This window comes from Carya illinoinensis, chromosome 7, assembly GCF_018687715.1.
Source record: "Carya illinoinensis cultivar Pawnee chromosome 7, C.illinoinensisPawnee_v1, whole genome shotgun sequence".
Lineage (NCBI taxonomy): Eukaryota > Viridiplantae > Streptophyta > Magnoliopsida > Fagales > Juglandaceae > Carya > Carya illinoinensis.
In genome coordinates this window covers 11,311,757-11,323,242 of record NC_056758.1, presented here as the reverse complement: position 1 = coordinate 11,323,242, position 11,486 = coordinate 11,311,757, and the positions used below count along the sequence as shown (strand labels likewise).

At 37.9% G+C, this 11,486-nt stretch overlaps 1 protein-coding gene across 3 annotated transcripts; it reads left to right on the top strand.

Moving 5' to 3' along the window:
- The first annotated feature begins 2,326 nt into the window (after positions 1 to 2,326).
- Positions 2,327 to 10,784, top strand: LOC122316521 (probable aldo-keto reductase 1). 3 transcript variants are annotated; one of them, XM_043133115.1, is made up of 8 exons: positions 2,327 to 2,762; positions 3,816 to 3,983; positions 5,224 to 5,427; positions 6,730 to 6,902; positions 7,427 to 7,523; positions 7,665 to 7,818; positions 8,181 to 8,265; positions 10,370 to 10,601. In XM_043133115.1, the coding sequence occupies exons 1-8, from the start codon at positions 2,703 to 2,705 to the stop codon at positions 10,383 to 10,385; spliced, it is 957 nt and encodes a 318-aa protein (XP_042989049.1). In that variant the 5' UTR covers positions 2,327 to 2,702; the 3' UTR covers positions 10,386 to 10,601. The 3 variants fall into 3 exon arrangements, with proteins under 3 accessions (XP_042989049.1, XP_042989050.1, XP_042989048.1); XM_043133116.1 differs by lacking the exon at positions 8,181 to 8,265 and adding an exon at positions 8,308 to 8,356 and having other exon boundaries at positions 2,329 to 2,762; positions 10,370 to 10,480; XM_043133114.1 differs by lacking the exon at positions 8,181 to 8,265 and having other exon boundaries at positions 2,330 to 2,762; positions 10,370 to 10,784.
- The last annotated feature ends 702 nt before the right edge of the window (positions 10,785 to 11,486 follow it).

Here is an 11,486-nt window from a genome sequence, read left to right as displayed (position 1 = left end):
GGCAAGCCAGGGGAGACTATTGTGCCTTCAAGAGGATTAAGACAAGGAGATCCATTATCTCCTTACTTGTTCCTTTTGTGTGCTGAAGGTCTAAGTGCTTTGCTTAACAAGGCTGAAAATGGTTCAGAACTAAAAGGTGTGGCAGTGGCTAGAGGAGGCTTAAGGGTTACCCATCTGTTATTTGCAGATGATTGCATCATTTTTGGTAAGGCTAGTTGGGTGGAATGGAGGAAGATAATGGACATTCTTGGGACTTATGAAGCAGCTTCAGGTCAGAGCCTCAACAAACAGAAAACCATTGTGTTTTTTAGTCCCAAAGTCAAAGCTTCTGTGAAGGAAGGTATTATAAGAGAGATGGGGGCTAGACAGCAGAGTTGTTGTGAAAAATATTTGGGTCTGCCAATCACAGTTGGTAGATCGAAGTATAACTCTTTTAGAGTCATCAAGGACAAAGTGTGGAAGAAGCTTCAAAACTGGAAAAATCAATTTTTGTCTCCCTCAGGGAAGGAAGTATTGCTAAAGGCAGTTATACAATCCATTCCCACTTATTACATGAGTGTGTTTAAACTTCCAAAGAAGTTATGTAAGGAGATAGCAGTACAGATGGCAAAGTTTTGGTGGGGCTATAAGAAAGAGGATAATAAAATACAATGGAGAAGCTGGTCTAAGATGGGGGTCTGGAAACATGGTGGTGGTTTGGGATTCCGAGAGCTTGAGAGTTTCAATAAGGCTCTCTTGGCCAAACAATGCTGGAGAGTGCTAGTGAATCCACAATCTTTGGCTGCAAGGATACTGAGAGAGAAGTATTTCAGGCATGGGAAACTACTAGATGCAAGTTTGGGTTACAGGCCTTCAACTTTGTGGAGAAGCTTATGGGGTTCCTTGGATTTATTAAAGGAAGGATTGGTGTGGAGAGTTGGTGATGGGGAAAATATCAATATATGGGGTGATAGGTGGATACCTAAGCTGTCTACTTTCAAAATTCAATCTCCCAGAAACTCTTTACCAGCTGATGCAAAGGTTAAAGTTCTAATTGATGGGGTTACTAAGACATGGAGAGAGGAGATGATAAAGGAAATTCTTGATGAAGATGAGGCAAAATTAGTCTGCAGTCTACCAATTAGTCCCTCTGGTAAACCAGATAAGTTAATATGGGCCCCCACAAAAAATGGACAGTTTAATGTAAAAAGTGCATACCACTTAGAGATGAGTAGAAAGCATAGAGGAAAGGGGGAAGCATCGAATGGTGTAACAGTCATCTGGAAGAATGTATGGAAATTGAACATTCCTGGAGTAGTGAAGATGTTTGTTTGGAAAGCACTGAATAATTGCTTACCAACAAAGTGGAATCTGGCTTGCAGGAAGGTGGTTAGGGATTCTTTCTGTCCAATATGCAAATTACAAAAGGAAACAGTTACACATGCTCTATGGAGCTGTGGTGGGGCTATGGATGTATGGGCAGACAAAGCAAGCCCAATGCAGAAGTGGGCATCTACTGAAAGAGATATGTAAGAGTTATGGGCAGACTGGTGTGAAAAGTTGCAGGAAGAGGAATTGGAGCTTATGGCTGTAGTGTTGAGGAGGATTTGGTTAAGGCGAAATTTCTTTGTTTTTGAGAATAAATTTGAAGGGCCTGATGTGATATTCAGCCAAGCTATAGCCAGCCTATCTGAGTTTCAACAAGCTCAGAAACAAAATGAAAGGTGCCAAATGGGTGGAACAAGGCAGAGAGGTCTGTGTCGATGGACAGCTCCTGCAACTGGCAAAATAAAAGCAAATTGGGATGCAGCATTAAAACTAGAAGAAAGGAGAATGGGAGCAGGTGTAGTGATAAGAAATGAAAATGGGGATCTAATGGTATCTGTGTGCTCTCAAAAGCAGAATGTATGCAGCCCTTTGGTAGCTGAGCTTCAAGCACTATGGTGTGCCTTGCGGATTTGTGCAGATTTAAACTTGACAGAGGTAGTTTTTGAAGGAGATGCATTGAACATAGTTAAGGCTGTTAATAATCCTGAGACTAATTGGGAATGGCATGGTCAGCTGGTTGAAGATGTTAAGGATATACTGAGGAACAGGCCAATGTGGAAGGTTATACACACATATAGAGAATGTAACAGAGTAGCTCATTTTCTTGCAAAATTTTTCTTAACTGTAAATGGGGAACAAATATGGATAGAGGAGGGTCCTGCAGGTATTCAATACTTTGTAATGAAGGACAAAATTATAATGAATACAGATGAATGAATATAAGATACAGAGGTATGTTCTTTCAAAAAAAAAAAAAAAAATATAAATTAGTATGTAAAATAAAATAAAAAATAGCATTACGGATGAAGATTCAATGAGAGTGCTCTCGAACAATTTTGGTCGCTGTTTAGTTAGGTCAGCTGCGATTTGATCGGTCAGTCAAAGACAAAACAGTTTTGGAGGGTAGGAGTATGATGGACGATCTTCACAATGGTGGTAGATAGCTGAGCTGTGAAGCAAAGTTTAGCTGTTTGGTGAAATCATTCATCCTGAGTGGAAGATATAATTCCATTGGAAATATGAACAACAGTAAACTCTTTCAAACTGTTTATAAAACCTGAACCACGCATACAACCTTTTTCACTCTTTTCTGAAGAACCCTACTGCACCTTTTCTATAAGAAAATTTTCCTCCTGGTACCCGAGTTTAGAGAGTAAGTGTAAAACAAAAAAAGGATGGCTGAAGAGCAGAGTGCTCAGATTCCGAGAGTGAAGCTTGGGAGTCAGGGATTTGAGGTAAAAACTCTTTCAATTTGTTGATTTTACTCTTCATTTCCAATTTGGGAAATCGAAATATAAGCGCAGCATTTTGTTTTTCGTAGTCTTTTGTTAAGCCTTTTCATCGAAAATAATAAATGGCTCAAAGTAAGTGATAGTTGTCCAAACTCATGGAGTACAACTGAGAAAACATGAAATTCAGGTAAAACCTAGCTCCGCTTGACTACCCCCAGTAATGGCATCAAGAAATTTCAAGTCTTCTAGATTATATGTATTTTGTTCATGTTCTCTTCCATGTAGTTTCAAGTGCAGGATCTTTCGTGTCTACCTATTTTCTTATGTAGAGCTTGAAAGGAAAAAAGATAAGCAATTTATCTCCTTTTTATGCATATCTATGGTTTATATGTAAGTGGGCCACATCCTTTGAATTGATAGATAAAAAAGTTCAATTCTTTTTCGTCCGCCTTTAGGGATTCAGAAGCTTTTTTTCCTTTATTTTTTAACAAGTGGGGTGGGGGAATTCAGAAGTGTTTTAACTACACAACTAATCAAAGGATGAAAGTATATATGCATTAAGATGAAAGCATATATATGCTTTCATCTATATGCATTAAGATGATAGGGTGAACATTATTCTGCATATATGCTTTCATCTATATGCATTAAGATGATAGGGTGAACATTATTCTGCTGCATCTTCGGTGATGATCTATTCTAAAACCTGTGGTAATGTTAAATGCTTCATTTCGTATTGTGTGATTCTGTAATTACTTATTTTTGCCTTAAATGAAAATGATATCAATTTTATTTAGAAATCCTCTAGGAAAAATAAAAAAATAAAAATTATCAGAGGCCTGTCATAATATATATATATATATATATATATATATATATATAAATTTATCAGGGGCCTTGATTATGTCCCACAATTTCAGTCTTTTTTCCTTTTCGCATTTTCCCCTTTGGGATGTGGAGAAAGAATTTAGAAATGGTTGTGGGATTCGCTTCCCAAAAGAGAGATGTTTTTGTTATTAATATACTTTTTAAGTTACATTCTAATTTGCCATCCAGGTTTCAAAACTGGGGTTTGGCTGTATGGGGCTTTCAGGAATCTACAATGATCCTGTCCCCGAAGAGGTTGTCATATCAATAATCAAGTATGCATTCACTAAAGGAATCACATTCTTTGATACGGCTGACGTGTATGGAGCAAATGCTAATGAAGTTTTGGTGGGAAAGGTAAATGCACTTGCAAATGATATTTTACAAGGTTATTCATATTCAATCTTGCTAGCTCCAACAAAGATTCATTTTCTCATTTATTTATGCAACTCTTTGTAGAAATGATAACCAATCGAGAAAGCAGGATAATGTATAAGCTTTGTCCCTTTTTGACAAATAAAATGGAAAAAGAAATGAATGAATATGAAGTGTCTCATAGTTGGGGATTTAAAATCTTGTTTCTCTAGTATCAAGGAATCCGAAGTTTGCTCATTTGTAGGAAATCAGTCTACCAAACTGTAAGAAGGATGCTATTTTCTTACCCTTTGGAAGAATCTCTAAGTTGTTATCTGAATAGATCAGTCTCCTGTGCATGAAAAATATGGAACAATGATGATGGAGTTCTGAAGAACTATTTTCTATGCATAATTCTCCATATTAATTGACACCTTAAGTATATATTTTGGAAATTTGGAAAAATCATCTCTTCCTACTGAAGCTTTTGCCAGACATTTTCATTATGCTAGGTTTCTTATAAATATAAAATCCAAGGAACATAGATTGAGATTTATCCATCTGGGCTTGATTTCATATATGGTAAATCAAGTTTATCTAAGTATCTTCTGCTCAGAAATAAAACTTACTACCATGATGGTGACAGCAAAACATGAGAGTTCTTGCAGTTGTGCCCCTTCTAATTGTTCTAGCATATGGGGCTTTTAAGTTGTGTTTTTGTGGTGCAACAGAATATAAGAAAGCCAAACTTTTAACCCCTAGGGGTTGGCTCAAGTGGTAAAGGCCTTGTTCTTGGCGGTATGCTCCCTCCAGGTTTAAGGTTCGAATCCTCTTAGATGCAAACAATTTTTAAGGGCCATTGGATTAGGGAACTCCCCCTTGAATTACCTGAAGTGCACTTGCGGAAAATCGTTGTCGAGGGCCTGTGCACCCTTGGGATTTGTCGGGACTTTTTTCTCACCCTCGGAAACCCGGTGCCAAAAAAAAAAAAAAAAAAGAAAAAAAAAAGCCAAACTTTTACTTTTGAAAATTAGGAAAGAAAAGTATAATGTATAAGATGATCAATTCAACCTATATTCTCATGTAAAATCTGTTTTTTCTCTATTTATAATGAAAACATAAACTATGTGACTAGACACTTTACCATAACATGCAGTGATTGTTGCTGACTTATGTAGTTGCTCAACAGCTGAGCGTTTCACAAAATTACATTTTTAATAAGTGTGAAATTACATCTTTTCAGGCATTGAAGCAGTTGCCTCGAGAAAAGATTCAGTTGGCCACAAAATTTGGTATTGTCGGAATGAAATCTAGTGATGTTATAGTAAATGGTACCCCTGAGTATGTCCGCTCCTGTTGTGAGGGTAGTCTGAAGCGCCTTGGTGTGGAATACATTGATCTCTACTATCAGCACCGGATTGACACATCAGTACCTATTGAGGACACTGTAAGAGTTAGAAAACTTCTTTCCCCTTTTTGAAAATGCACTCTGCATTTGCCATCAATTTTAGTCATGAGAAGTGCTACTATCCCCCCTAATTTAAACCACTCACTTTGCCCCTTTATGTGGCACCACAATGTGGTGCCACGTGGCTTAATTAAAAAAATTAAAAACACAAACATTAAAGGGTAGAGGGAATCTAAGGTTTTAGTCTTCCTCTTTTTGTGTTTCCTTGTTTTGAATATATATTTTTTTAAATTTTTTTAATAAGCCACGTGGCACCATATCCATTTCAAGGGGGCAAAGTGAGTGGTAAAATTAGAGGGCATAATAGTATTACTCTTTAGTCATATATCTGCTTCAACTCTTATTATAGTAGTAGGGGTGGGCAGCGGGGCCCCGTTACCCGCTGCCCCGCCCCGTTCGCCCCGCCCCCGCATAGGGCGGAGAGGGGCATCCGCACCGTCAGGGCCGGGGCGGGGCCCCCCGGCCCGTATGGTTTTTCCCCAGCGGAGGCGGGGGACAGGGACGGACCCCCCCCGGTCCGTTTTTCCCCCGCCCCGCCCCTCTCTCCTACCTTCCCTGAGTTCCCTCTGCTTCGTACTCCGATCCCCATGACTCACCCTGACGCTGATGCCACGGACTCGTCCAGCGATGAGGACGATGATTTCTTGGGCCGGCAACGTGTGAAGTGGTACGTCGAGGAGATCAACATCGAGTCCGGCAACGTGTGAAGCGGTACCTGGGATTCCACCAAGACCGACTTTAAACTCCTGGGCTTCTGTTCCGTTCCAAGTTCCAACCATTTCTGCTTTTTAATTTGTCATTTTTAACCCTAAAAAAAGGGCTATTTATTGTGGGTCTTCTGTATGCCGATTGCTCTCTCAGTGGGCATCAACCAGAGGGAAACAGCCGCAGCGGCAGCAGTCGAGGAGATCAACATCGAGTCCGGCCAGCCGGAGGCCACTGAAGGTGGCTCTGTCGAATTGCAAGAAGTTCCGAGGAGTGGGCCGCAGAGATTCGAGATCCCACAAGACGTGTACAGGGGGCCGGACGGATTGCCCCCCCACCCCGTACCTCGTCATGCGGGACGGGGTACCCCGCCCCCGCACACCGGGGGCGGGGGACGGAGGGGATTTTCCCCATCCGCCCCATGCGGGGGCAGGGGGCGGGGGGGGGGGGGGGGGGGGGTTACCCCGCACCGTATGGTGCGGGTAGCACCCCATATAGTAGTGCTGCTAGGTTCTTTGGATATTTAAAGTTATACCGTCATAACTAAAGTGATGCTAATTTATTTTTGATGGGTAGATGGGGGAACTTAAAAAGTTGGTGGAAGAGGGAAAGATAAAGTATATTGGACTCTCTGAAGCTAGCACAGACACAATAAAGAGGGCACATGCAGTTTACCCCATCACTGCTGTTCAAATGGAGTGGTCTCTTTGGACTCGTGAAATTGAGGATGAAATAATTCCGCTTTGCAGGTAACATCATTTTGTATTAATAGTTTTTATGAAACCTTTGTTTACAATGTTTGTAAAAATTGTGGTCATGATAATACCCCTAAAACAAAAAATTGTCAATTTAGCTGCTTCCATCACGTTCTTATACCAGTAAACTTTTCAGCCACTTGAGACAAAAATTGTGATCTTATAAATATATATATATATATATACATTCAATGCTATCTTATAAATATATATATGAAACATTCAATGCTGTAACATGGTTCTTGCATCAATGAAATGTACATGGATGTATGATAGTGTATACATCAGTATACACTCTGATGTCTTAGCCCTGGCTGTGCTGCCCACTTTTCCAGTTCACCAAAACAAATAGAAAGGCAAGGGAACTACAACATTTCAGTCTGGTTGTGAGTTATCTTCTAGGCTGAAATGATATACTCCCCTTGCCTTTTCATTTGCATTTTTTTTTTTTTTTTAATTTGCTTGAGCTCCATATTATGGCTAGAAAAGTGTCCTTTTGGTATTTCCAAAATCTACAGGGAGCTTGGAATTGGGATAGTACCATACGGTCCTCTTGGTCGTGGATTTTTTGGCGGCAAGGCGGTCATTGAAAGTGTGCCTGCAAACAGTTTTCTTGTACGTAGCTGATGCTTGTCTTGCCTTTTCCATGTACATATAATATATAAGCAAATTTATTTGAATCTCTCAGATCATAACTTTTCCCTAGCTGATTATGAGATTAAACGTGGAATGATGGCTAACTTTGCATTTTATCAGAACTCAAACCCTAGATTTCAAGGAGAGAACTTACACCAAAACAAGAACTTATATTCTAGAGTAGAAAAGTTGGCTGAAAAGCATGGATGCACACCTGCACAACTTGCACTTGCATGGATTAATCATCAAGGAGATGATGTGGTTCCTATCCCTGGTGAGTGACTCTTTTCCAACCACAATTTCATGTATTGAACATTTTTAGCCCCTTTATGGGAACAAGAAAAATAATTTGATGAAAACAAAGCAATGGAAGGTTTCACCACTTACTACTTGTCTATCAAGAGTCCACTATCACAATGAAGTCATTATTAAATGCTGTACCTGCTGCTACTCTATCTCCATCACCATCTTGGACAACAAAAAAAAAATTCTACTCTGCATACTTGTGATGTTTGCTGGCAGATATGGTGACTTGCATATTAAAAATTAGTATGAGATGACCATGACATTGGACATATTTTTGTTCATCCTCTGGTTTAGAAAAGTAAATGAAAACTTGAACGTATCAATTTTCAGACTTGCAACTTCTTGATAAAATGGACTCCAGTTTTTCTTTCCCATCTCATCAGAATGGTACAAAGTTATGTGCAAATATCGTAAGGTACAATCAACTTATGCATTACTCGTGCTCCTTTTTCTATAGATTAAAAAGTCTGGTGAGAGTACCTCAAGTTATTGATGACAAAACTCAAGTAAGCTGATTTCTGACATGTATATTTTTTCCTCCATTTATCCCTGTTGAAAGGGCAGTTCGATGGCTGTAATTATGGCTCATGACAAATTAATAAGGACTTGGGGACAAAGAATGGAGGGAAGGATATTTATAGATCTAAAACAAGAAAAAGGAAAGCAAGAGGCTTGACTTTTGTTAGATCAGGTGCATGAATGAAGAGCATCAAAAGGTTTTAGTATAGGAAAAAGAGATTAAAGATAGATGGAAGATTCCAATAAAGCTTTTTAATCGAACTCATGCAAGGAATTTGGGAGAACTTAGTTTCTCTTTTGAGGATGTGGAGTTTCATGATTCATGTTTGCACAAAGAATTAGTATTGTCAATGTAAAACATGATTTGAGGATGAAAATTGGAAAAGCTTCAGGTCAGATGGAATTCCTACTGAAGTTTGGAAGCTCTTTGATGATGTAGGTGTAGATCTTTCTGACATATGCTTGATTAATAATTTCAGTAAGATCCAAACATGCCTGATGAGAGCTAAAGCACTTTAATACCATTACCAAGAACGAAGAAGATATCCAAAACCATACATATTAAGTCAGATTAAACTTATTAATTCACACCATGAAACTTTGAGCTAAAGAGATTTTAGGTTAAAATATGAAAGCTGGAACATCAGAAAGTCAGTTTGCCAAAGTGTTCTACCATTGTAAGCTAATTTCTGACATAGGTGTATAATGGAGAAAATATAGAAAATTGAGTAAAGATCTAAATATGCTTTTATGGACTTAGAGAAAGCATATGATAAATTTCTAGAGGGGTAATTGTGGAAAATAAAAGGTCCTTTAAAGTATTTTAATTTCTATTTAAGACAGAGCTATAGCTGGTGTTAAAATAAAAGGAGGATCATAGGTGAATTTCCTACTACGTAAGTTTAGATCGAGGACCAGCATCAACTCTGTATCTCCTCGCATTGGTTATGGGTGAGGTTACTAGATCAATTGAAGATGTCCCTTGGTGTGCACTTTTACCGATGATCTTATGGTAGTCGATACGACTATAGTGGGACTTAATATCAAAATTTGGGAAGGAGTGTTTCTAATCTAGGGTTCAGGGGCAACTAGGATGACCACAGAGTATATACATTGCTAGTTCTATAAAAGCAGATACATGAATGGAATAATAGTAAAATTTGATGGTCAAGTGATACCAAAGAGTGAGTATTTTCAACATCATAAATCCATACTTGATAAGGATGGAGAGATTGAAAAGGATACCTGTTTCATAGAATAGAATCGAGGTTGGATGAAATAGAGAAGTACATCATGTGACCATAGATAAACTATCTTGTTAAAAGTGGAGATTCTGTTGGACTACGGTAAGACTATGTATATCAATAGTAGAAATAGTGAGGCTGTTAATAACCAATATGTTAAAGAACTGAGTGAATGCACTGGTGGAAAAGAGTGATTCGATTCAAATTGTGGGGGCAAAAAGTGGTAGGGATGGGCTGAATAACATTGGTAAAAATAATGAAAAGGAAAATTTTAACTAGGTAGGAGCAGAAATTATGATTTTAGATAGGATATAGCGTTAGATAAAAATTAATGTGGCCAATCTCAATTTGTTGATGAGGATCTATAGTCTACCCTATTTTAATTGAGATTAACACTGACTTGAGTTGAGTTGAGTTGAGCTGAGGTAGTCTCGTCAAACATCACATTCTGGGGTTTTAAATTACAAACTAGAGTATGGTTGTTATTCTATCATAAATCATGCCTTTATAGTCTTTTCATGGTTCTTATATTATTCCAAAGTCATTGAATATACTTGAATTTACAATTTCAGAGTTTTTTACTGGTGTCTGTGCTTTTATTTCTCTTTCTTTGGTCTTAAGATAACAGCAACTGTCCCAAGTAAATAGAGTGTGTAATATAACCAGCACTAATTAGTTTGATCTTATCTTCAACTTATAATATGAATTCATTATAGCTGAAATACTTTTCTAACCTCTCTCCTATGTTTTCCTTAGGAACAACGAAGATTAAAAATCTTAATGATAATATTGGTTGCTTGAGAGTGGAGCTCAAGGGAGAAGATCTGAAGGAGATTGCAGATGCAGTTCCCATAAACGAGGTGGCTGGTGACAGAATAACTGATAATTTCATTCGCTGCTCATGGAAATTTGCAAATACACCACCTAAACGCAGCAGTGTAGCTTAAGAACAATTTTAAGTGATATAAGGTGTGAGTTTTTTGTGAAATTCATGCTGGAAGATTTGTGTTGCCCAGCTACTAAAGAGCACTCCAGCCTGGGGTTTTGTTAAGATGACCAAAGAGAAGTATTGGATTTGCAAAATGGTGATGCATTTGGACTTTGAACTCTGAAATATTCTCAACATTTCAGCCACTAATATTGAATAATATTTTGGTCAATTTCATAGAAACACTCGTGAATCTGGTTGACCTTTCTGCTAAATGGCGCCAAATTAAAAGGTCAGAGGTATTTGTTCTTACAATATTTTCCCAGCTTAATGCCAATGCTGCCAACTTTTAGGTTGGGTTTGGATTTTGAGGTGTTTAGTGAATAATAATGTTTTGTGAGTCCCATTGAGATGTGTTTGATATATGAAATAGGTTGATATTTGTGTTTTAATATATGAAATAAGTTGGAGATGAGTTTAACTTTTTATGAGAAGTTGAGAAGGTAGTGAATCCCTATCAATGATTAGTTTAAGATGTGTTGAGAGGTGATCTTGACATCCAAACATAGTTAATTCTAGTCAGGGATATATAAAGGCCGTATAACATGAGTCCATGTATTTTTGCTGGTTGGTCTTTGGGATTATTTAAGTTTGAACCTATCAACTTTCAGTTTGATCAAATCACTCATATTTCACTCTTTCCGTCAATGTCATTGGCAGAACCTCTCTTTATCTCTCTTATTACACGCCAGTGCCAACAGGTTTTTAACTTGAATTAAAAAAAAAAAAAATAGTCAAGAACTCATTTATTTATTCTTAATTTGGTGTGTGGAATATATCATCTATATTATTTAAATATTAAGATTTTATTCGTAAGATTTAAAATTAAAAATTTATTTTTCAAATTAAATTATGACAAAAATAAAGTAGGGGAAGAGTCTCCGC

Excerpts from the sequence above, each read along its gene's own strand:
- LOC122316521 (XM_043133114.1), top strand. The coding sequence starts at position 2,703 with ATGGCTGAAGAGCAGAGTGCTCAGATTCCGAGAGTGAAGCTTGGGAGT. Across the intron at positions 3,984-5,223 it reads ATGAAGTTTTGGTGGGAAAG|GCATTGAAGCAGTTGCCTCG; the intron begins GTAAATGCACTT and ends ACATCTTTTCAG. Across the intron at positions 5,428-6,729 it reads CAGTACCTATTGAGGACACT|ATGGGGGAACTTAAAAAGTT; the intron begins GTAAGAGTTAGA and ends TTTGATGGGTAG.